Here is a 26354-nt window from a genome sequence, read left to right as displayed (position 1 = left end):
ACTGGTATATCTTCAAGTTGCCAACTCGACGTTTCAAAAATCCTTTGAACCTTCTGGGGGGATAGGGAGGGAAGTATAGAGAGATTTCAGAGGCATTTGAAATATTCCCTCAAGAAAAGGTAGGGAGCTGACTCCTGGTCCCCACAAACTGGCGCCTGCCTCCCCGTCCCGCTCAGTCCTAGCTGCCCCACCCTTTATGCTGCTCTCCCCTCCTCAGTTCTCCCACACCCACTGGAGCCCATCCTCCTTTCTCAAGACTCTGCCCTGCGAAGTTGGCTACTACGCAGCCTCAGGTTTTCCATTAAGGGTCTGAAGAGGCACAGGTTGGAACCAGCAGCTAGGAGTTTCGCTCCCTGTGTGCTAACCTCCTGCCTTCCCTTAACCCTCCCCAGCAGACACCACCGAGCACAGACGCTCCTTCTGTTAGTGAGGACCAGCACCAGAGCCTCTTGGAACAAGGCAGTGCTGCCCCACTGGTCCCTAAGGTCTTTCCTTGGTCAGCCTGACTTCCTGGTCTTTTAATGTCCAATCATCTTTCCCATGACCTTCGTGATAGCTCAGTTGGTAAAGAATCCACCTGCAATGCAGGATGCCCCGGTTCAAATCCTGGGTGAGGAAGATCCACTGGAGAAGGAATAGGCTAACCATTCGTGGGCTTCCCTTGTGGCTCAGCTGGTAAAGAATCTGCCTGCAATGTGGGAGACCTGGGTTCGATCCCTGGGTTGGGAAGATCCCTTGGAGAAGGAAAAGGCTACCCACTCTAGCAGTCTGGCCTGGAGAATTCTATGGACTGTATAGTCCAAGGGGTCACAAAGAGTCGGACACAGATGAGCAACTTTCACTTTCCCTTTCCCACGGCCCAGTACCAAAACACCTTTGATGGGAGAGAAGTGTCTTCACGTGCCCAAGAAAAACAGCTCCCACGCTCTCTTCACACATTATGTACAGTACAGTTACCCCTGAATGGTAACACCACCTCGGTCTTTTTGTTTCTGTTCCATTATTTGCTTTGTGATCTTTTGCGACTTATCTGGTTAGCATGATATCATGTCAGTTTTGAAGCTTTGTGCTGCTAACTCTACACATGATTGCCTTCCAGGTCCCAAACCAGTGGTGTTCCTGCAGCATGGCTTGCTGGCAGACTCTAGCGACTGGGTCACAAACCTGCCCAACAGCAGCCTGGGCTTCATCCTGGCAGATGCTGGTTTTGACGTGTGGATGGGGAACAGCAGGGGAAACACCTGGTCTCGGAAACACAAGACTCTTTCAGTTTCTCAGGATGAATTCTGGGCCTTCAGGTATCTTTTGAGTCGATTATGGCAGGGGTCTATTTCCTTGGTACCCTCAGTGTAAACACTGGGGAGACTAATAGATGGGGAATTCAAGACCATATGACAGGAAACCGATGGTTTATGGAAGGTTCTACCCTTAACCTTCTCCCTTCCTTCATAAACGTGTACTCCAAATATGAGGAATTTAATAAATAGCAGTAATGTAAATTATAAATAAATGGTTACATTGAAGGATTAGATTCAGTAAGGAGTTTTTAGTTATTTTGGCATTCCTGGTGGTGTGGGTTCTGCTGAGTAAATTGTGTCCCATAACCTTCTCCTTTCCTTCATAAACGTGTCCTCCAAGTTTTCACTTTTCTTATTTCCAGAAGTTCTCTTCTCTCTTTAATTCCAGCTGGACCAGTTAATCACTGCATGACATTAGGCATGCATGCGGCATGCTCTGTGTCTGTAAAATGGGGATAATAAATACCTATCTTGTAAGGTCACTGGGGGCTTAACAGAGAAGATGCAAGCTGGAAAGAGACTGGCAGAGAGCCTGACACGTTGGGAGTGGTGGTAACAGCACGCGTGCATACGGGCTCAGGGCTGTGTCCCCAAACCAGGCGTTGGAGAAAGTCAGCACCAGGGACTCCTTCGGGCTTGCTTCCCATTTGTAATACCAGAACCTACCCAAGGCCATAAAACACAAGAATGAGAGCTTTTTACCAAAGGCCTGTCCAGGAATATATTTGTTGTTACATTATTTGTAATAGCAAAAAGTTGCAAACTCCCAAATGCCCATCAGCAGTGAATGGACAAATAAAGTGTGATGTATTGACACAGTCACCAACCGACAGCTATATGCGATGGCAGAGATGAAGTCTGCCATCATAGAAAATTTCAAAAATGGATCACACTCTGAAAAGTGAGGAAAGCAGTTATTTTCAGGAGGCATGGGTATCAAGAAGCCCAGAGAGGCTTCTGCAATCCGGTGAAGTTCAGTTTTCTGCACTCAGGGCTGGTGTACCCAGCTGTGTTCAGCTTGTAATGACTCATCAGACCCACACACTTGTTATTTGTATTCTGTTGTATTTGTGTACCATGTCTCCATGAAAGATTTCCTTTTATTTGGATTACAGTTTTGATGAGATGGCAAATTATGACCTACCAGCTTCAATTAACTTCATTCTGAATAAAACTGGCCAAGAACAACTGTATTATGTGGGTCATTCTCAAGGCACCACAATAGGTATGTATATAGTAAAAACGGAAGGTGGATAAAATGTCGTTACAGTGTTTGCCCTTAAAAGTGAAATATTAAAAAATGGTTAGTTCAGATGGAGTTTTATGTTTGTTTTTTAATGCCAAGCAGAAATAGTGAAAAGGGCAAAGAATTTTTGTAAAACCAAGTCTTCTCTGGAAATTCAGACTTAAACGTAAATAGGTAAACATGCTGTATATGGCTCCCTTGATTGAAGGAATTAATGTAAGCCACAGCCTATTACGGGGCTTCCCAGGTAGCACTAGTGGTAAAGAATCCACCTGCCAATGCAGGAGAAACAGGAGATACAAGAGATGTGGGTTCAAGTCAGGAAGATCCCCTGGAGCAGGAAATGGCAACCCGCTCCAGTATTCTTGCCTGGAAAATTCCATGACAGAGGAGCCTGGCACGCCACAGTCCAGGGGGCCACTGAGTAGGACATGACTGAGCACGCACACACACGCATATTACATATCTTCCTAGTTAAATACTATGGGGATGTGAGAGGGCAGACAGACAACAAGGAGTTGTATAAATGTAGGAGCTTTTATAAAGAAAACAAGGAAATATGCTGATTTTTAAAAGTAAAGTAGACTAAACTAATTATAAGGATGCCATAATATGCTTTATTTACAGTTTTTAAAAGTCACATGCATTTTTAATTTATGCTGATGATAAAAGTAATATGTGTTCATTGTAACAGAAACAAAATTTAGCAAAGTTTCAAGAAAAAAAAGAATTGCCCATAATTTGAGCAAACGAGTTCCCCTGAATACGGACTAGAGACCTGTGTCATAATTGGTTTAATTCCCTCTTTAAGGGTAAGTTATGACTAATATCTTTGTGTTCCTATTACACAATCTCCTTAGAATACTTCTCTAGAAGAAAACTATGATATGAAAGGTAAAAATACTTTAAAGTGTCTCCAGATATGTGGTCAAGCAGCCGTGCTCTCATTACCACCCCTCCGCTCTTAGCCAGCTTGAGAGCCTTCAAGCAAAAAGTGACATGGACATAACTGCTCTTCTTATTAATGGACTTAACCGCTTTTTCGTCTATATTCCTTCTTCCTTGACTTGTTTATTTGTGTCCTTTGCTCCACTGCTTTCAAAGTTGACATTCTGGGGCCAAGTTTAAGGCAAGAAGTGACCCAAAAGGAAGCTAAAAGATATTTTAGAGCTGCTGCTGCTGCTGCCGCTAAGTTGCTTCAGTCGTATCTGACTCTGTGTGACCCCATAGACCCACCAGGCTCCCCCGTCCCTGGGATTCTCCAGGCAAGAACACTGGAGTGGGGTGCCATTGCCTTCTCCATTTTAGAGCTAGAGAATTCTAAATGTGTGAGTTCCTTTTGAGTCCATCGTGATTGCTTTGAGTACCTTTGTACATCATTCTTAGCGATGAAGGGATGGGGACCAGGGGTGGAGCTATTACGAATACAGTCTTCAGTCTGGCTTACATCATAAAGGAATGGGAAACATCTCCTGGTTCTAGCAACTTGGATTTCTTCCAGTGTATATCTAGGTTGAAAATCGAAACAAGCACTTAACAAATACTTGATTTACTGATTTAACCAAACTCAGTGTGTGCACACGTAGGTGTCTGTGTGTGCATGTGTGCTCAGTCGTGTCCAAATCTTAGCAACCCCATGGACTGTAAGCCCTCCAGGCTCCTCTGACCATGGAATTTTCCAGGCTAGAATACTGGAGTCGGTAGGTAGCCATTCCGTTCTCCAGGGGATCTTCCCAACCCAGGGATCGAACCCGTGTCTCTGGAGTCTCTTGCGTTGGCAGGCAGATTCTTTACCACTGTGCCACCTGGGAAGCTACATAGGCTTTCAGAGGCCCTCATTTCTAGAGTTTTGCTTCCTGGCATCGCTTGCATAGATAATCAACAAGGACCTACTGTATAGCACAGGGAACCATACTCAGTATCTAGTGAAAGTGAACGTCACTCAGTCATGTCTAACTCTCAACCCCATGGACCATACAGTCCAAGGAATTCTCCAGGCCAGAATACTGGAGTGGGTAGCTAGCTGTTCCCTTCTCCAGGGTATCTTCCCAGCCCAGGGATCAAATCCAGGTGTCCCACATTGCAGGCAGATTCTTTACCAGCTGAGCCACCAGGGAAGCCCAAGAATACTGGAGTGGGCAGCCTATCCCTTCTCCAGCAGATCTTCCTGACCCAGGAATTGAACCGGGGTCTCCTGCATTTCAGGTGGATTCTTTACCAGCTGAGCTACCAGGGAAGCCCAGTGTGGGAGATCTGGGTTTGGTCCCTGAGTTGGGAAGATCCTCAGAGAAGGGATCGGCTATCCACTCCAGTATTCTGGCCCGGAGAATTCCATGGACTGTATAGTCCATGGGGTTGCAAAGAATCGGGCACAACAACCTGAACGACCTTCACTATTATTTGCATGGTTCTCAAGGTGCCACTAGAGGGCAGCATGCACGCCCAGCCTTGCCTTTGCAGAGGGAAGTCCTGGAAGATGGAATTCTGTTCTTTTCCTTTTGTTCTCACAGGTTTTATAGCGTTTTCACGGATCCCCGAGCTGGCCAAAAAGATTAAAATGTTTTTTGCCCTGGCTCCTGTGGCTTCAACCAAGTTCATGACTGGTCCTGTAGTTAAATTAGCACAAATTCCAGAACTTTTTCTCAAGGTATTTGGACCCACCCCACCCCCACTCCCTTCCTTCACAGATTTCCTTTGGTGCTGAAGAACTGGCCTTTAGTGGAAGAATGTGTCTTCCTCCCCCACCAATGGAGTAGCGGGTTTCCTTCTTTCCATGATTTTTCTTCCCTGCTTCACCCCTACTTCCAGATCCTAGGGAGTCAGGGAAGGTATCCTTAACTCTACACTGGAGCCTCCTTTTCTCATGGTTAACATATCAGTGCAGCGCCCTACCTGCCAAGAAAGAGAGCACGAGGAAGACCAGGAGAAAGGCAGCTTAAACCTCCTTAAAGTTGCCCTCTATTCCATAGGATGGGCCTGAGCGTAGAGGAATAGGCAGGAAGTGGGAGATGGGAGCGTCCACGTGCCTGACGTTGGCCACACTGATGGTGATCTAAAGACACAGTTCCTATTATATTTTATTATATGACCCCTATGCGCGGGCTGATAACGTCATCAGAGATCAATGCGTGAAGCCCCCAAGCTGTACTCAGGGAGGCAGTAATTTTTATGAGAAGTTGAGAACCAGCTGAGGCCAGATGCACTATCTATATTCTGGACATGATACATTAATACACACACATTTGAAACCCCATACAGGAATATACCCTTAATGTATACATATCTCTTGGCCATTTAAGAAGTATGTTCACAGGACATACAGACCCTCCTCTGACCTCAGAACCCAGATTCTCTGTACCAGTGGTCAGACAGGCAGATAAGACATGGGTCCCTCTAACCAGATTTATTTTAAGTACCTTGGATAATAGAAGCTTCAGTTTTCATTATAAACAATTAGAGATTACAAAGTACCTTCAACTACCAAGGCTTCTCCTAGTACTTTCCTCATGGTGCTCAGTTTGGGGTCTTTTCCTATGGACCTTGTGGGTGAATTTACATACCTGTATAGGTCCAGAGAGAAACATATTTTTTTAACGTATGCAACTGTGTAACTCGAGTACCTTGATAAAGACCCTATTTCCAAATATGTCACATAGTGAGATAAAAGGAATGTCTTTTGGGGAAGGGACACAATTCAACCCATAAAACTGCCTTTACAAGCATTTGAATTTTTCATTCTGCTTATCCTTCTGGATAGGCATTAGCAAAAGTGTAAATTACAAGGAGATACTTTGAGTTCACTATAAGGAAGATCTTTTTCCTGTTTCATGGTATGTACATCTGTGAAGATCTGCCTGGAAGGCATGGTGATTACCCCAGAAATACTTGAGCACAGGTCCAGGGGCCATTGATCAAGCCTGCTGTACACGAGGAGTCAGCAAACATTTTCTGTAAATATTTTTGGCTTTATGGGTCACATCATTGCCATTGCAACCACCGAGCTCTGCCATTATTATGTGAGACAGTGTGTAAAGAGATAAGCTCAGCTGTGTTCTCATAAAGCTTTATAAAAACGGCATGCTGACAGAGGAGGCATGGGGCTTTATTGCTTAATGGGTACAGAGTTTCAGTCCGAGATGCTAAAAGAATTCTGAAGACCGATAGTGGTGATGGTCACACAACACTGTGAATGTACTGATGCGGAACTGAACACTGAAAAATGGTTCAAATGGTAAATTTTATATCAAATATTAAAAAGCCCCCAAAAGGAGTGGGCAGGATTTGGCGCACTGGCCAGTAGAATTGGATTAGACATATGTGTTCTAAGGAAACACATTGCTGACCAATTACAGTTTCATCTGTTTCTCAGAAGTCACTAGCCATCTATCAACATCAGATGAAACCTTCTGGGGATGGCCCTGGGATGAGGGATCATTCAGGCCCTTTCCCTCTGTAAAAGCCTTCTGTGGACCTATTTGATTCGCTGCCTTCATGTTTGCATTTGAGACTTTCACACGTGTCACATCTGCTGTTGCCTTAGTAAGCACATCACCCAGGAATCCTGGTTTGCATGACTGGTTGCCCTTTCTCGTCTGAGTCCCTCTGTGGAGATAGGTGGCATGTATCTGCTTGTGAGGCGGGACATGGAGGCCGCTACATCATAATGAAATGCTGAGACAGTCTTTTTATTTTATAGGATTTATTTGGGATCAAAGAATTTTTTCCACAGAATACATTTTTGAAGTGGCTGAGTACCCATATGTGCACTCACGTCATTCTGAAGGAGCTTTGCGGAAATGTCTTTTTTGTTCTGTGTGGATTTAATGAGAGAAATTTGAATATGGTATGTATGTTTACAATAACACTTGCTTTAAACTTTCAGAGATTTTATTTTATCTGTGAATATGTGTCTTTGTGTTGGAGGATGTGGGAGAGGCAGGAGTGACCTCAGTAGAGCTCTCAAGAATCTCATTGCAGAGGCACGAGAAGCCACCTTGGCAGGTGCCTGAAGCACCATCTGCGGCCAGCCTCTGGCCAGTGCTTGTCGGGTTCCTGCCTTGCACCTGTGTGAAAACTATGCAATGAGGAGATTGCTCATCATCTAAATTCTGATATTTATATTTTTTAAGGAATTTTTTCTTTAAAATAATAGACACATTTAGCTGTGTTTAACTTTTGGAATGTCCACTGATACACAAACACCCATTTATATACATTTACTTATTTATTTTATAAAATGTAAACCCTTGGCCAGCAATGTGCTGATGTATTGTAATTACAAGTTACATTTGTAATTTATTGAGTTATAGTTTGAAAATAAGTTTTAAAATTCTGAAGTGGAGACTCAAGGACATTTTTAAGGGATGTTGATTTTTCTGATGAATAAAAAGCAGGGTGTGATTGTCATAGAAAACTTTGGAAATTCAGAAAAACATGCAGAAGAAAATAGAAATGACCAGTAATCTCAGCTGGTAAGCACCACAGTTGCAATGTTGCTGTATTTCCTTTTTTTTTTAATTTATTTATTTATTTTTTATTTTTTTATGTATTTCCTTTGTGTGTGTGTGATTATGCATATTTTTATAGGATGTATTAATACTTGTGGTCAAAGAATTTTTTCTGGTTCTCAATCTCATGTATTTGAGGTTATGGCTCTGTAGTTTTTAATGCTTCCCAGTATGAACTGTGTTTAATATCAATGCCTCCTTCATGCTATTTTCATTCTTTATTTCCACATATTTATTTTGCAGTCTAGAGTGGCTGTGTATGCAACACACAATCCTGCCGGAACTTCTGTGCAAAACATGATACACTGGCTCCAGGTAGGCCTTTCAGGAGCGTGGTGGGAGGTTGTAGAAAATCAGCATTGGAAAGCTCTGTGCATTCTAAGAAACAGAAAGTCTGCTCACACATCTGGGCTGCCTTTCTTCCAGTGCCCTGGGCTCTTGTCACTGTGTAAGCGTTGTCTGTGTTATCCTTCCTTGGGGAGACTGCATTACATGCAGATTCACCAAACAGCTATTGAGGGCTCCCCTGGTGGCTCAGTGGTAAAGAATCTGCCTGCTGTTGCAGGAGACACAGGTTCGATCCCTGAGTTGGAAAGATCCCCTGGAGAAGGGCATGGCAACCCACTTCAGTATTCTTGCCTGGAGGATCCCCATGGACAGACAAGCCTGGTGGGCTACAGTCCACAGGGTCACAAAGAGTCGGACATGACTATGCAGCTCAGCACACGGAGCATTTCAGCATTAACCCATGAACACAGTTTACCTGAAACATCAGTGGATGAGCAGCTAAATCAATCATGGATATAAATGAGAGTCACTGAGTTTTAATATAGACTTTTGATTGAATGATCACATATCACAAAAATATGCATGTTTATTCTCCTGCTGCTACTGCTGCTAAGTCACTTCAGTAGTGTCCGACTCTATGCAACCTTATAGACGGCAGCCCACCAGGCTCCCCCGTCCCTGGGATTCTCCAGGCAAGAACACTGGAGTGGGTTGCCATTTCCTTCTCCAATGCATGAAAGTGAAAAGTGAAAGTGAAGTCACTCAGTCGTGTCCGACTCTTCGAGACCCCATGGACTGCAGCCTACCAGGCTCCTCCGTCCATGGGATTTTCCAGGCAAGAGTACTGGAGTGGGGTGCCATCGCCTTCTCCAATGTTTATTCTAGAAAATGTATAAATTACATATGGCTATAATAAGGTTTCTCTTATATCATTCTGTAATCCCCCACGGAGAAAATGTGTACCCAGGGATATGAAATGTCTCTGCATTGTACTGTTTCTGGCTGCATGTCATTTCAAAAAGTAGTAGTTAAAGATATAGATAGAGATCATAATTATAGAAATAGATTGATTTATTTTCTTCTTACTCTTATAGCCTAATTTTTTTTCCCACCTGACAATATGTCAAGGACTTATTTCTACCTTGGGGCGTGCTTTTTCCCCCTTGTACAATTGTACAATTTTCCCCCCAGATTCTTTTTAAATATGAAATAACTCACCATTTAAATACCAAACCAAGATGCAGGGGGTGTCTTGGATAGCAGTTTCCAAACATCTGGCAGTCACTGCCTGCATCAGAATCATGTGAGTTGCCTTTAAAAATACACTTTTTAATAAAATACTGTTTTTAAAAAGAAAGGGGGAGTAGGTTTGTTGTAGCGCTACTCAGTGGTAAAGAATCCACCTGGCAATGTGGGAGATGCAGGTTCGATCCCTGGGTTGGGAAGATCCCCTGGAGAAGGGAATGGCAACCCACTGCAGTATTCTTGCCCAGAGAATCCCATGGAGAGAGGAGCCTGGCAGGCCACAGTGCATGGCGTTGCAAAGAGTCGGACATGACTGACCACACTTGCACGTTGGATTAACTACAGTCCAGGCTTTTGAACCTGCGCTCATTTCACATCCTAGCAAGGTAATGCTCAAAATTCTTCAAGCTAGGCTTCATTAGTACATGAACCAAGAACTTCCAGATGTACAAGCTGGATTTAGAAAAGGCAGAAGAACCAGAGATCAAATTGCTAGCATCCCCTGGATCATAGAAAAAGGAAGGGAGTTCCAGAAAAACATCTACTTCTACTTCATTGACTGCACTAAAGTGACTGTGCACTGTGTGACTGTGTGAATCACAGCAAACTGTGGAAAATTCTTCAAGAGATGGGATACCAGACCACCTTAACTGCCTCCTGAGAAACCTGTCAAGAGATGGGATACCAGACCATCCTTAACTGCCTCCTGAGAAACCTGTCAAGAGATGGTGATACCAGACCACCTTAACTGCCTCCTGAGAAACCTGTACGCAGGTCAAGAGGCAACAGTTAGAATCGAGGCAACAGTTAGAATCGGACATGGAACAACAGACTAGTTCCAAATTGGAAAAGGAGTATGATGAGGCTGTATATTGTCACCCTGCTTATTTAACTTATATGCAGAGTACATCATGCGAAATGCCAGATTGGATGAATCACAAGCTGAAATCAAGATTGCTGGGAGAAATATCAACAACCTCAGATATGCAGATGATACCACTCTAATGGCAGAAAGTGAAGAGGAACTAAAGAGCCACTTGATGAAGGTGAAAGTAGAGAGTGAAAAAGCTGGCTTAAAACTCAGCTTTCAAAAAATTAAGATCCTGGCATCCAGTCCCATCACTTCATGGCAAAAGATAGGGAAAAAGTGGAAGCAGTGGCAGATTTTATTTTCTTGGGCTCCAGAATCACTGTGGATGGTGACTACAGCTGCGAAATTAAGAGATGCTTGCTCCTTAGAAAAAAAGCTATGACTAACCTAGACAGCATGTTAAAAAGCAGAGACATCACTTTGCTAACAATGGTCCATCTAGTCGAAGCTATGATTTTTCCAGTAATCATGTACAGATGTGAGAATTGGACCATAAAGAAGGCTGACTGCCGAAGAATTGATGCTTTGAACTGTGGTGCTGGAGAAGACTCTATGAGTCCCAGCAAGAAGATCAAGCCAGTCAATCATAAAGAAAATCAACCCTGAATATTCATTGGAAGGACTAATGCTGAAGCTCCAATACTTTGGCCATCCGATGTGAAGAGCCAGTTCATTGAAAAAGACCCTGATGCTGGGAACGATTGAGGGCAGGAGGAGAAGTGGCCAACAGAAGATAAAATGGTGGGATGGCATCACCAATTCAGTGGACTTGAGCTTGAACAAAGTCCAGGAGATAGTGAAGGACAGGGAACCCTGACATGCTGCTTTCCATGCGGTTGCAGAGTTGGACCTGACTTAATGACTGAATAACAACAACAGTGTTTTAAAACACAGACTCCTGTGTTCCATCCCTAGAGATTCCAATTCATTCGGACTGGAGAGCCTAAACTTTTATTTTTTAAAAACAACTTTACCGAGGTATAAGTGACATACAGTATTTAAAGTGTACAGTGTAGTCTGTTTTGCCATATACACCTGCAAATGTATCACCACAGTCAAGACAATAAACATCTCTCTCCCCCCAGAGGCCCCTGTTAACACCCACTCCTGGAGCCTACTCAGACCCACGTCCATTGAGTTGGGGATGCCATCCAACCATCTCGTCCTCTGTCGTCCCCTTCTCCTGCCTTCAATCTTTCCCAGCATCAGGGTCTTTTCGCATGAGGTGGTCAAAGTATTGGAGTTTCAGCTCCAGCATCAGTCCTTCCAATGAATATTCAGGGTTGATTTCCTTTAGGATGGACTGCTTTTGGTGCCGAGTGGTGAGAATTTAAATACTGTTTAAAAATTCTGCCCATTAGATTCTACTATTCAACAGGATTTGGGACCCATTGCTTCAGGACATTACTGGCACGTTCATGTCCCGGGAACCCTGGCTGTTGGGAGTGCCGTGGGTCACCTCCCCCTAGGCTTGTCCCTACGAACCAGGCAGGATGGGGCGTGAGGCTTTTATTGCCATGGTGACTATGAGGCCCAGTGCTAAGCATCAGTGACTCAGTGTCAGAGTCTGGCTTAGAAGAGGCATCTGCAAGGCAGGGAGCTCGGGACAGGCAGAAGAGCACACACTTACCTCTGAAGTAATGTCCTAAAACCTTCAAAAGTCCTCAGATGTTCACTGCTAAGTATCCATTCAGGCCCCTGCTTTTCTCCTCAACTACATCTCTGTTTAGCCAGTGGTTTTCTTTGTACGCCCTGCCATCAACGTCTGCTGGTCTGCGTGAGCATTTTTACCCTCACCCCTAATGGACATTTTTCAGGAAGGCCCAGCGTCTGTCATCTCAGAGGCCAGTGCTCCTCGTGCAGAGGATGACTGAGCTGAGCTCAGAGCATATGCTGAGCGTCCAGGCATTGCACCCTTGTTTCTTAGCACAGCACAGGGACCCCCAGCCCTGGCTTCTCAGAGCCCCTGGGAGTGTGGCGGCCAGGGCTGTCACATTCCCCCGTTTGCCCCCCAGGTTGGCATTCCTTCGTCCTTTCCTGCTGCACGCCTCCCCATCCTCTGGGTTTGCCTGGAGCTCTTGGATGGGCTATAAGCCAGGCTCCTGCTCTTGTCTAGCCCTTTTCTCAAATAGCTGGTCGGAGTCAGAAGCTGCTGGCTGTGGATACAAGGAGCACTTTCAGGTCACCCGGGGGTGACCATGTGGTTTTAGGTCCTAAGTGCATTGGAATGTGCCCCAAGAGTCTTTCTGAAGTCCAGATTCCCTGCAGAAGGTGGCCCTACCCTTTTGCTCTCTGCTCCTTGTGTTCCCTTTGTCAAGAAGATAGTTGCTTTTTTTGGCCCTTAAAGGCCATTGTATTCATAGTACCTTTTGAAATGAATCTTTTGTTTAAGTAATTAGCATTCGCTGCTCAATAATTCTAAATGTAGTTCTTTACTGGATTTTAGTATTTAGCTTAAAATCTTATCCTCTAGTATAAGCCTCACGTGTTGCAGATTTCTTCCAGAATCTCTAATCGCCTTGGTGGCTGTGCCCAGAGCCCAGGTCCTTGCTCCTGTTTGAAAAAGGCAGGTCCTAACATATCTTTTCAGTGCTTTTCAGAAGTGTGTGTAGTAGTTGCTAAGTCATGTCCGACTCTTCGCGACCCAGTGGGCTGTAGCCCACCAGGCTCCTCTGTCCATGGCATTATCCAGGCCAGAATACTTGAGTGGGTAGCCTTTCCCTTCTCCAAGGGATCTTTCTGACCCAGGGATTGAACCCAGGTCTCCTGCATTGCAGGCAGATTCTTTACCATCTGAGCCACCCTGGAAGCCCTCAGAATTATTTAGGGCACTCTAAGATAACTTGGGTCTATCCAAGACTTGTTAGGAATCAGAATTCCTGAGGGTATGGCCCTGGGATCTGTTTTTTAATAAGTACCTTGTAAGATCTGATGTTCTCTATTGTTTGAAACCTGCTGCTTAAGAAATATACATTAGTTAGGCTCTTCAAAACACTGTAAGATACATTTAGTAATTCTTTATTACATATATATGTTCATTATGAAATTTTCAAAAATATGTGAGTACAAAGAAGAAAATACATCCCATGTCTACCACCAATGATAACTACTACTAGTATTTGGGTATTATAGGGGAGGTATAATTTTTCCTTTACCCCCTTAGGGTTTCTGACTGGGACTACTGTGGGACAGATTAACAGGAGTAAAGCATATGGATTTTTTTCTGTGTTCATGGGAGCCCTCACAAGAAAAATGAAGACCCAAAGAAGTAACTCTGCCGAGGTGCTAAAATACTAGGTTGAACAAAGAGTAGCAGTTGTGGAAAAATAAATATCTGGGGAGACTTACAGGATATGAGAGTGATTTTTACAAGGTCTGTGTGTTTAGCTTCCCACAGCCTCCTCTCTCAGGCTCTGGTGTTGTGCACGCTTCTTCCCCCGGATGTAGGGAGGGCTTCATTCACATGCAAGTTTTGTTGTCTCCTTTTAGAAAGAAAAAGGAAGGTCAGTGTCCTCCTTGCATCTGCTGTTTTTCAAGTGCCTTTAACTCCAAATGATCATTATGCCAAAGCGGCATGTTTTGAGTTGGCATGTCCTGAACTCTTTCAGTGTAATCTTATAATTTTTTGGTATAGTTGTTTCCATTACAAAAGAAGAATGATGCTACGTGCACTTTTTAATTATTTTATTTTTATTGAATTAAGTAGCATTGTATTTCTTAGGTACAGGCTAAGTTGCTGTATCAGAGACTCTAAAATACAGCAGCTAAATAGTTTTCTTCCTCAGAATCCAGTCCAGACATGAGTGGCCCGTGATTGTGGAGTGGGGGGAATGACTGCTCCAGGAAGTTCTGCAGGGACCCGGTGCCCCCTGCAGTGTAGCTCACCATCTCCGGGGCACTGGCCTCTTCGTCTGGTTGAAACTGGGTCACGTTCATGGCAGTTTCAGCCCACACGAAGGAAGCCCAGAGTTCCTACTCTGGCAGCTAGGTCCTTAGCAAAAAACCTAGAAATTTTATTACTGAAAGGAAGAAGGCAAGATTGGGTCCTGGGGGGACAAACAACAGTCTGTGCCATAGTCAAAAATACTTTTCCAGGTCAGTAACTATACTTAGAAATATTTTAACTGAGAACAGCTTTTTATTGCTTGAATTTATTATTATTTTTATTATTACAATGATAGTGTTTTTTGGGCAATAAAACATCCTAGAATAAGTATTCTTGAATTAGACATCTGTTCTTATACCTTAGGGAGATGAGTTTCTTAGGATATGGTCTTGGTAGACTTAATGATCAGAGGATAAGTATATCTTTAAGACTTGTAGATATGTACAATGGCACCCCACTCCAGTACTCTTGCCTGGAAAATCCCATGGATGGAGGAGCCTGATAGGCTGCAGTCCATGGGGTCGCTAAGAGTCGGACAGGACTGAGCGACTTCACTTTCACTTTTCACTTTCATGCATTGGAGAAGGAAATGGCAACCCACTCTTGCCTGGAGAATCCCAGGGACGGGGGAGTCTGGTGGGCTGCCGTCTCTGGGGTCGCACAGAGTCGGACATGACTGAAGTGACTTAGCAGCAGCATGGTACTTTAGAAAGGTTGACCCTGAGTATAACCATAGTGCTGTTCAGTTTTATTTTCTGACTTTTCTCCACTTAATATTGTTTATAAACAGTTTTCTCTTTCTATTTTATTATATATCCATTCACAACAGTGGCATACTATGTGAATATTGCAATATGATATATTTAACTAAGTATTTGTCATTGAATGTTAGCTTATTAATAGATTTTTGTTACTATAAATAATCTTCTTCACATTTCCCATCTTCTGAAATGCCCTTTCAAGACATATGTGAGAAAGGGACAAACTGATGTCTGTCTCCAGGGGCAGAACAACTTGCATTTGTATATTTTCACTGACAGTTAGAGTTGGGGAACAGATGTACTAACAAGTGCTGTAAATTCATATCTTATTCTGCTTGTTCAATGTGCTTCAGATATTAATCTCTGTCATTCGTGATGACAAAAGCAGATGCTAAATATTTCCCCTGTAGTACCTCATCTCACATTGTTTTCTGTTGCGTGAAACAGTAGAATTTCATGCAGTTGATAAGAGCTGAAAACTTCTCCTGGGGCTTCCCTGGTGGCTCAGACGGTGAAGAGCCTGCGTGTAATGCAGGAGACCCGGGTTCAATTCCTGGGTCAGGAAGATGCCTTGCAGAAGGGAATGGCTATCCATTCCAGTATTCTCATAAATCAAAAGCAGTTTGGCAAAAATGTCTAGATTTTTTTCCATTTACTATTTGGAGAAGGAAATGGCAACCCACTCCAGTGTTCTTGCCTGGAGAATCCCAGGGAAGGGGGAGCCTGGTGGGCTGCCGTCTATGGGGTCGCGCAGAGTCAGACACGACTGAAGCGACTTAGCAGCAGCAGCAGCAGGCACCACCCTCTGGCCAAAACGTGAACAGTTTCCAATTCATTTAGTTCGCCCATTTTGAATTTGTTTCTCCACATGTTTTTAATTGGGGGATATAGAGGAAGTATGAATTTGCATTATTTCAAAATTTATGAATAAGTGACTTTTTATTAATATTTTTATATCATGCTATTCAAAATAAGCATACATTTAAGTTTCAAATACATCATTTCATGGCTCCAGTATCCTCAAGTGGTTAGAAATGTTCTGGTGTGCAGTACAGTTTGGTGATTATACTGGTACTGGTACTCAAGAAAAATATTAAATAAAATAATTAAAATGTTAAGTAATATGACTAATCAAATAGAATGGATATAGGAAATATGATGGAAATTGTATGTAATAATATATAAATATATTAACATTAATATAAGTATATTGTGTTAATATTAGGCTATATATGTTTGCTAATACAATTAATATATTTACATACTAATATAAATATATTTACCCATATATTGCTAAGTTGCTTCAGTCGTGTCTGACTCTGTGCAACCCCATAGACGGCAGTCCACCAGGCTCCGCCGTCCCTGGGACTCTCCAGGCAAAAACACTGGAGTGGTTTGCCGTTTCCTTCTCCAATGCATGAAAGTGGAAAGTGAAAAGTGAAAATGAAGTCGGTCAGTCATGTCTGACCCTCAGCGACCCCATGGACTGCAGCCCACCAGGCTTTCCCGTCCATGGGACTTTCCAGGCAAGAGTACTGGAGTGGGGTGCCATTGCCTTCTGCCATTACCCATATAAATATACATTAATCATGTATAAATGTATATTAATCTATATATTATTTGTAATATGTATTCCTTTCCCAAGTTAGATAGTTAACACTTTAGAAAAGTTAAAGATTCAAATTTCAGTAAGAACATCATCATAAAGGTTACCCAGTGGATGCACTGTTGATCGAGTATCGTTTACAGCACACAGGTGTAGCTGCTTTATTGTGTCATGTAATAGCTACTTTCCAATCATACAGTGCGAAACTGAATCATTTAGGAATGGAGAAAAAAATAATGCCATTTTATTTTAAATCAGTTTGGAAATGAAGAGTGAACTGGGTTTCAGTATAAACTTGGGAGTTGGTGATGGACAGGGAAGCCTGGCTTGCTGCAGTCCATGGGGTCGCAGAGTCGGACACGACTAAACGACTGAACTGAACTAATAAATTTGGTATCTGGGGAGGTGGCTAACTCTTGCAACCTATGATGTTAAATCAAATTTCTATGTTAGATAACTCTCCCCCGCCCCCAATTATCTTCTATCTAGGTTGTTAAATTGCACAAGTTTCAAGCCTTTGACTGGGGAAGCAGTGCCAAGAATTATTTTCATTACAACCAGGTAAAGTGTTCAAAGTTTTTCGAATTTAAATGGGCCCTGAAAACTCATCAGAGAAGCCAGCCTGAGTTATGAGAATTCTGGCTGGGCTCAGGTGCTGGGGAAATGTCCAGGAGGGTTGACTAGGTAGCCTTTGTTTTGCTCTAGTCAATTCTAGAACAGCCTAAGCTTCCTGGTTCACTCTTTGGACATTGTCCATTCTCTGGCTCTGTATGTGCAACTGTCTTTCTCATATGTCATGGATAGTGATCAGGCACAGATATTAGAGTCAGACAAACCTAGGTCTGGTAGCTGGTGGCTGGTGGTGGCGGGGGGCGGGGGCAGGGTGTTTGGCCAAATTACATTGCCTAAACCTTTTCTTCCATATACAAATAAATTGACCTTTTTTTTTTGAGTGCTAAGGAGTCTAAAGTGTGAGGCCCTACACCCATATTTTCCTTATTTAATTCTCAGAATATCCGTGTGACATAGATGTCATTATTATTATTAAAGCGGAAGAAACTGAGACTTAGAGAATTTCTATGACTGTGTCACACCCCAGAGGGAGGAGAGGTTTGGAATATGACTCCAAAACCCCTTCCCAACCACTTGGTTTGGTTTTGCAGCTTGGCATCAACCACCTGGGAGAATGATGCCTTCCTCTCAAGGATGTTACCAGCACAGGGTAACAATTCGATAGCCAGCAGTCATTATAGTATTCTTTTCTTCTGGGTTAGTCTTCTTGTTTGTTCTGGCAGTAGTTAAAAAGTAACCTGAGAGCAGTTTTCAAAATTTGGTCTTTTGTTCTTGGATCAGATTTTCTAGGCAGTGTTTTCAGGGGATCGAATTTTTGTCAATGAAAACAACAGACACAGAGCCTCCTGTGGGTTTTCATTACAGAGTTCCCCTCCCCTTTACAACGTGAAAGACATGCTAGTGCCAACTGCCGTCTGGAGCGGAGGTCGGGACTGGCTCGCGGATGACAAGGACATCGTCCTCTTACAGATGCAGATCTCCAACCTGGTGTACCACAAGCGCATTCCTGAGTGGGAGCATCTTGACTTCATCTGGGGCTTGGATGCCCCGTGGAAACTCTATAATGAAATTATAAATCTAATGAGGAAGTACCAGTGAGTGTCAGACTGGAGACATTCACTGTCAAGTCGCTGTCAAGCGTGTTTGCTTAATTTCTCTAAAATACTCGTTTCCTTTCCCAGGCCTTTTATATTTTTATAACCAAGGAAATTATGCTGTTGAAGATGCCTGATTCTCTCCAGTTAGGATCAGAAATGCTTTTGCTTTTTTCATTTAATCATGGCCAAATACAAAGCTGGTGCCTCAACCAGTCTTAAAAATGACACTGATTCATAAACGATCATGACCATTCCATTTATCCTTACTATTTAGAATACACTATATTGCCTTTTTACTCTCAACACAGGACGCATTGACACATGTTGGAATTTTCAAGATGCCTTGTTCATCAGTAAATAATCTGACACAGACTTGAAATAAGCTCAGTATATAAGTACCCAGTTCTTACCTGCTTGCCTTAAAGGGCTCTCGGTCGAATGGCCTTGTATTTAGAGATCTAAGTGACACCTCCTCATGTTCTCATGTAGTAGGTATGAAATCAACTTCAGTGACACCTCAGCAGTGCTGGTTATAATGATCCTATGATGAATTTTATCAAGCCTAATTGCGAGAGCTGCTATTTAGCAAATATTTAAATTGCTCAGACTGAGGGAAATAATTTTCTGGAGTCTTCAAAAATAAATTACATTCATTAAAAAAAAAATACATTCATCAACAACAACCACCACTATACTTTAAGTAACTTGACTGGTAGAGCTAACCACTGATATGCATGAACTTTTCATTGTGTGGCAGGCCATAAAGCCACTTGTTTCAGAAGAAGAGTCCTATGAAGACACGATAGCACTATTTTTCCTGAAATTGCAGTGTTCACTTCACTAGCTGCTGGAGCCTGGCGATGGCATGTGTAGAGCAGAAGCCCTGATGCCACTCAGGTGGAGTGCACAGAAGAAATGTGAATGTGAACTTGGTTGTTTTCAGTAAAGCTCAGGGATTGTTTTTTCCTTTTGTATGTGTTCAGATTTTTAATACTCCTGATTTGCATCCCTGTGTCAGGACACCCACATTCACCTGCTTCTCTCGCAGCCCCGTTTCCTTACAGTGCTGGCAGATGAACAGTGACAGTTGCTCTGGTTTTCTGATAGAGTTGCTTTGCGATAATAAACAACACTTGGTATTGGTTAATCTGTGCAGACAATGTAAGACTACTTTATAACATTCAAGTGACCTTATTTAAACTTGTCAATAAAACTCAGCCTCCCAGGCCTGAAGCACTGTGTGCAGGTGTGAGTTCGCCTTTATTTAATAGTCATTCTGGACTTCTTCTTTCAGCAGGACTTCGTTTTCCTTCTTGTCTTTCCCCCTGCTCCTCCTTACTCTTTGTAAACCTCATTGATACTGCCCGTGGACCTTTGGTCCTCTCCCATAGGGAGGAGAGTGGTCTTAAACCTAAGGAGTCGGGGGATGGTTTGGGAATCTTCAGGGTCTGCTGAGCGAGGCTGTGAGCGGAGACTAAACCCTGATTAACCCCGTCTGCAGGTAGTGGCTGCAGACGGGACCCTAGATTCAAGCTCTGTCCATCAACTGCTCTCCTTAAACAAATGAAGCGACCGAAGCTAGCAGAGGCAACGTCACAGGGCTCCCAAAACGTAGATTTAGGGGTCTAATGTGATCTCTCCCACTGCTCTGTGAGCTTTAAGATCTGTCTTACTCACCTTTGTATACCTAGGATCTAACACAAAGCCTGGAATATTCGTGAGTCAATAAATATATGTGGACTGACAGAATGTGTGAAAAGTGGCAGACTTTGTCATTGAGCTGAATGAAATTAGATGCACAAGTAACTGCTGGGAGAGTCTGAAGTGGAATCTGATTTTTCATGGCAACTAAAGTAAAATTGTGCAGAAAAGAGTAAAATTGTGCTAGATGGGAAGGATATATGACCCCGGGGGGATGACACTCTTCCTGCTGGTCTTATGTTCCCCTAAAGGAAGAACACTTCTTTCTCCTTTGACCAAGGCAAACTGGTTTGCCAACCAGGTACAAGATCCTTAAGTATAGGGCCAGAAATAGCGTGATTATTTTTGTTGTTTCCCACCAGTAGTGAGAGAGAGCTGGCCAGAGAATGGCTTCTGGGTTTTAGGTGACTTGGTTTCCCTTCTTTGGTTGCTATCATGGAGTCTCCCTCAGATGCCCTGGTGAACTCGTGGGGAGTAAATCTGCCACTCCCCGGAACATGGGAGTGAAGGAACAGGGCCTAAGTTCTATCGAGTCCACCTTTTATTGTTTTGCTCTTCGCTTCCTTGCCAAAGTTTTCTTTGGGGATTTTTCATCAGTACATGGGCCAAGCCAGAGGTGGAGATGTTGCACGGTGGTTCTTACTACAGCTGAGTTACACCAGGGTCGCTAACCCCCCAGGCCACAGACCAGGACCACCTATGGCTTGTTTGGAACCTGGCCACACAGCAGAGGTGAGCATTGGTGAGGGAGCCGAAACCTCATCTGTAATTATAGCTGTTCCCTACCGCTGGCATTACCAGCTGAGCTGCGCCACCTGTCAGATCTCCTGTCAAAGCTCCGACGGGACTATGAACTGTGCATGCGAGCAATCTAGGGTGCGTCACTCCTTATGAGAATCTAATGCCCGCTGCTGATCTAAGGTGGAGCTGAGGCAGTGATGCTAATGCTGGAGGGGGTGGCTTCCACTATCTCCCATCACCCCCAGATTGGACTGTCTAGTCGCAGGAAAACAAGTTCAGGGCTCCCACTGATTCTGTGTTATGGTGAGTTGGATCTTTGATTATGTATCACAATGTAATAATACTAGAAAAAAATGCACAATAAATGAAAGGCATTTGAATCATCCCGAAACCACCCCCCGACCCCGTCTATGGAAAAAATGATCTTCCAGAAAACCAGTCCCCAGAGCCAGAAAGGTTGGGGGCCGCGGGGCATTTGCCTTTGTGTCGGCCTCTTCCTCCTGATGTGTCGTGTAGGCTCTTGTGTCCTTGTTTCACGGTTGTAGGCTTGTTTCACGGTTGGCCGACAGTACAGAACACTGTTGGACCTTGTGGCTTCAGAAGCCCCGTAATAGGTTGGGAGGAGTTCTGACTCTCTTGTTTTCCACTGTGTTTGATACATGTGCTTTTGAGCAGAACACAAAGATCTCCAGAGACCTCTAGGGCAAGGAGAAGACTAGTTAATATTCTGTCAGCTTGGAACTCCAAGATCTTGTGTGTGCTTGGGCAAAGCCCATGTGCATGTGCATGAAGTCACAATTGAGAATCAAGTCATTTTTTTTTTCATTCGCCATAAGGGGGCGCTCTTGGCTTTGCTTCCTCACCTTTTCTGGACTGCTGCTGCTGCTGCTGCTGCTAAGTCGCGTCAGTCGTGTCCGACTCTGTGCGACTCCAGAGACGGCAGCCCACCAGGCTCCCCCATTCCTGGGATTCTCCAGGCAAGAACACTGGAGTGGGTTGCCATTTCCTTCTCCATTTCCTGGACTAGACGAGAACTTTGTGGATTTAGGAGCCAGTTGTTAATTTGAGGACTGCTTAAACCAACCATGTCTGTGGTCATTTCTATCTAAGATTACAACTAATTCTTGCCTAATGCATAATATATGAAAAATGTTCTCAAAGAATAACTGAGTCCCAGATGGGACATAAAAATGAAAACCTGCCTAATAGTTAAGAGTGGTCAGAGACTCAGACAAGAGGGAGGAACTGGGGAAGGTTTAAATGGAGGCTTCACACTTAATAAGACTGTTGACATTATCTTCAAGCAATGATTATTTTGTGTTTGTGGGTATGAAAGGTGTTAACTTGTTAAATGTAAACATTTAAAATACCCTATAATTTTAACTCATTTTTTTAATATATGGAGAGATTTTCAAAATGTGACCCCTGAAAGACATCAGGTTATAATAATACTGATTTTTAAGAAGTTTGTTAATAATTCATTCAAGAGTATTTATTGAGTATTTATTTTACTGTGCAAGTTTCAAGGTCTGTTTCAAACTAAGCAAGTAAAAGTTTTTCTCTGTCAACTTGTTTTAATAGTATTACAGCAAATACTTTGTATTTTTACCCTGTGCCTTCCTGGGTTTTGAAGCCTTCTCATAAGGCTTTCAGAGAAGGCAATGGCACCCCACTCCAGTACTCTTGCCTGGAAAATCCCATGGACAGAGGGCCTGGTGGGCTGCAGTCCATGGGGTCGCACAGAGTCAGACACAACCAAAGCGACTTAGCAGCAGCAGCAGCAGCCTAAGGCTTTGATCTTTACAACAACCCATTTGATGGGTGAGGGACAGTGGTATGCCTCTTAAAGGAGATGGTTTTATATGCTTTTATATTTCATGCAGGTCGATGAGAATTCCAACAATCTCAGTAGAAGCACTCATTTACACATGACACAGATGGATTGAAATATAAAGTGTTTAAAACTAAATACGCATTAGCATCTATGTCGAATAGGGCGTCAAGGAATCTCTTGGGGGAGTTAACACTGCCCACCCCCTGCCATGTCCATCATCAGCATACCCTACTGTTTGGGTGCTGGTAATTAAACTGTTTGGTTTTTGGAGTCTTTTGTAAACTGCCCTATAAATGCATTGTCCGTGTCCCACTCCAAAACTAAACTCCTCCTGTAGAGGTGTCAGTCTTGAAACTGACACTGATGGGGTTCTGCTCTCAGTTTGGCTGTAACCTCCTATTGAACCCTAGCTGGTCTTCACTTTTCTGAGACTGAATCTTCATTTTTACAATGCTGCTGCTGCTGCTGCTAAGTCACTTTAGTCGTGTCCGACTCTGTGCAACCCCACAGACGGCAGCCCACCAGGCTCCCCCGTCTCTGGGATTCTCCAGGCAAGAACACTGGAGTGGGTTGCCATTTCCCTCTCCAATGCATGAAAGTGAAAAGGGAAAGTGAAGTCACTCAGTCGTGTCCAGCTCTTAGCGACCCCATGGACTGCAGCCCACCAGGCTCCTCCATCCATGGGATTTTCCAGGCAAGAGTACTGGAGTGGTTGCCATTGCCTTCTCCACAATGAGGGGTTAGATTGTGATCTTTATCTTCCCCTTCTATAAAGTTTATGGATTACCACTGTAAGATGTTACAACATGTCTCATTTCTGATATCTAAGAATAATCATTTCAGTTACATAGTTGCTAAGACAGTCTTACCTAATTTTGGAAAGAAAAAAAATCATACAGGTCACTCATAAAAAGAAACTGTGTCATTGGTAAAAGGTTTTTCCAACTACATGTTCTATATTTTCTGTGAGATGGTGCTTTACACAGTCTTGTGGTGAGTTGGTACCAACCAGCTTTAAGATTGTGTTAAATATGTACACACCTAGTGGGTGTATGCTCAGCAAAGTGATATGATCTCTAGGATAGCTAGGGAAGAAAGAATTCCTATCCTCCAATCCTGTCACAAAGACCACTCCAAGGTAAAAATACACAGGAAATCAAAACTAACTAGAGAAGCAGAAGAAATAATGTGGCCAAAATCTTAATACCATCAGTTCAGTTCAGTCGCTCAGTCATGTCCAACTCTTTGTGACCCCATGAATCGCAGCACGCCAGGCCTCCCTGTCCATCACCAACTCCCGGAGTTCACTCAGACTCATGTCCATTGAGTCAGTGATGCCATCCAGCCATCTCATCCTCTGTCGTCCCCTTCTCCTCCTGCCCCCAATCCCTCCCAGCATCAGAGTCTTTTCCAATGAGTCAACAGGTGTCCAAAGTACTGGAGTTTCAGCTTTAGCATCATTCCTTCCAAAGAACACCCAGGACTGATCTCCTTTAGATTGGACTGGTTGGATCTTCTTGCAGTCCAAGGGACTCTCAAGAGTCTTCTCCAACACCACAGTTCAAAAGCATCAATTCTTTGGTGCTCAACTTTCTTCACAGTCCAACTCTCACATCCATACATGACCACTGGAAAAACCATAATCTTGACTAGACAAACCTTTGTTGGCAAAGTAACATCTCTGCTTTTCAATATGCTATCTAGGTTGGTCATAACTCTCTTTCCAAGGAGTAAGTGTCTTTTAATTTCATGGCTGCAGTCACCATCTGCAGTGATTTTGGAGCCCCCAAAAATAGTCTGACACTGTTTCCACTGTTTCCCCATCTATTTCCCATGAAATGATGGGACCAGATGCCATGATATTCGTTTTCTGAATGTTGAGCTTTAAGCCAACTTTTTCACTCTCCACTTTCACCTTCATCAAGAGGCTTTTGACTTCCTCTTCACTTTCTGCCATAAGGGTGGTGTCATCTGCATATCTGAGGTTATTGATATTTCTCCTGGCAATCTTGATTCCAGCTTGTGCTTCTTCCAGCCCAGTGTTTCTCATAATGTACTCTACATATAAGTTAAATAAGCAGGGTGACAGTATACAGGCTTGACATACTCCTTTTCCTATCTGGAACCAGTCTGTTGTTCCATGTCCAGTTCTAACTGTTGCTTCCTGACCTGCATAGAGGTTTCTCAAGAGGCAGGTCAGCTGGTCTGGTATTCCCATCTCTTTCAGAATTTTCCACAGTTTATTGTGATCCACACAGTCAAAGGCTTTGGCATAGCCAATAAAGCAGAAATAGATGTTTTTCTACAACTCTCTTGCTTTATCAATGACCCAGCAGATGTTGGCAATTTGATCTCTGGTTCCTCTGCCTTTTCTAAATCCTGCTTGAACATCTGGAAGTTCTCGGTTCACGTATTGCTGAAGCCTGGCTTGGAGAATTTTGAGCATTACTTTACTAGCGTGTGAGATGAGTGCAATTGTGTGGTAGTTTGAGCATTCTTTGGCATTGCCTTTCTTTGGGATTGGAATGAAAACTGACTTTTTCCAGTCCTGTGGCCACTGCTGAATTTTCCAAATTTGCTGGCATATTGAGTGCAGCACTTTCACAGCATCATCTTTCAGGATTTGAAAGAGCTCCCCTGGAATTCCATCACCTCTACTAGCTTTATTCATAGTGATGCTTTCTAAGGCTCACTTGACTTCACATTCCAGGATGTCTGGCTCTAGGTGAGTGATCACACCATCGTGATTATCTGGGTCGTGAAGATCTTTTTTGTACCGTTCTTCTGTGTATTCTGCCACCTCTTCTTAATATCTTCTGCTTCCGTTAGGTGCATACCATTTCTGTCCTTTATCGAGCCCATCTTTGCATGATATGTTCCCTTGGTGTCTCTGATTTTCTTGAAGACATCTCTAGTCTTTCCCATTCTGTTGTTTTCCTCTATTTCTTTGCATTGATCACTGAGGAAGGCTTTCTTATCTCTTCTTGCTATTCTTTGGAACTCTGCATTCAGATGCTTATATCTTTCCTTTTCTCCTTTGCTTTTTGCTTCTCTTCTTTTCACAGCTATTTGTAAGGCCTCCCCAGACAGCCATTTTGCTTTTTTGCATTTCTTTTCCATGGGGATGGTCTTGATCCCTATCTCCTGTACAGTGTCATGAACCTCAGTCCATAGTTCCTCAGGCACTCTATCCAAGGTAAGGAGCAGCAGCTGTGGTTTGCTGGAGCAACCGTGAAGAGATACCCCATGTCCAAAGAAAGAACAACCTAAGTAAGATGGTAGGCGTTGCAAGAGGACATCAGAGGGCAGACACACTGAAACCCTAATCACAGAAAACTAGTCAATCTGATCACACTAGGACCACAGCCTCGTCTAACTCAATGAAACTAAGCCATGCCATGTGGGGCCACCCAGGATGGGTGGGTCATGGTGGAGAGGTCTGACAGAATGTGGTCCACTGGAGAAGGGAATGGCAAACCACTTCAGTATTCTTGCCTTGAGAACCCCATGAACAGTATGAAAAGGCAAAATGATAGGATACTGAAAGAGGAACTCCCCAGGTCAGTAGGTGCCCAATATGCTATTGGAGATCAGTGGAGAAATAACTCCAGAAAGAATGAAGGGATGGAGCCAAAGCAAAATCAATACCCAGTTGTGTATGTGACTGGTGATAGAAGCAAGGTCCGATGCTGTAAAGAGC

At 43.4% G+C, this 26354-nt stretch overlaps 1 protein-coding gene across 2 annotated transcripts in view; it reads left to right on the top strand.

Annotated features, from left to right (window-relative positions):
• Positions 1–19619, top strand: part of LIPA (lipase A, lysosomal acid type) — a 128628-nt gene extending 109009 nt beyond the window's left edge. For both annotated transcript variants that reach the window (XM_019988660.2, XM_019988659.2), the window contains exons 4-10: positions 1100–1298; positions 2414–2523; positions 5055–5191; positions 7241–7387; positions 8295–8366; positions 17198–17269; positions 18146–19619. In XM_019988660.2, the coding sequence (XP_019844219.2) occupies positions 1100–1298; positions 2414–2523; positions 5055–5191; positions 7241–7387; positions 8295–8366; positions 17198–17269; positions 18146–18379 (971 nt within the window). In that variant the 3' untranslated portion in view covers positions 18380–19619. The remainder of the gene's footprint in view (positions 1–1099; positions 1299–2413; positions 2524–5054; positions 5192–7240; positions 7388–8294; positions 8367–17197; positions 17270–18145) is intronic.
• The last annotated feature ends 6735 nt before the right edge of the window (positions 19620–26354 follow it).

Source organism: Bos indicus, chromosome 26 (genome assembly GCF_029378745.1).
Source record: "Bos indicus isolate NIAB-ARS_2022 breed Sahiwal x Tharparkar chromosome 26, NIAB-ARS_B.indTharparkar_mat_pri_1.0, whole genome shotgun sequence".
In the NCBI taxonomy this organism is placed as follows: Eukaryota; Metazoa; Chordata; class Mammalia; order Artiodactyla; family Bovidae; genus Bos; species Bos indicus.
The sequence above is the reverse complement of the archived record's forward strand: the minus strand, read 5'-3'. Positions and strand labels throughout refer to the sequence as shown.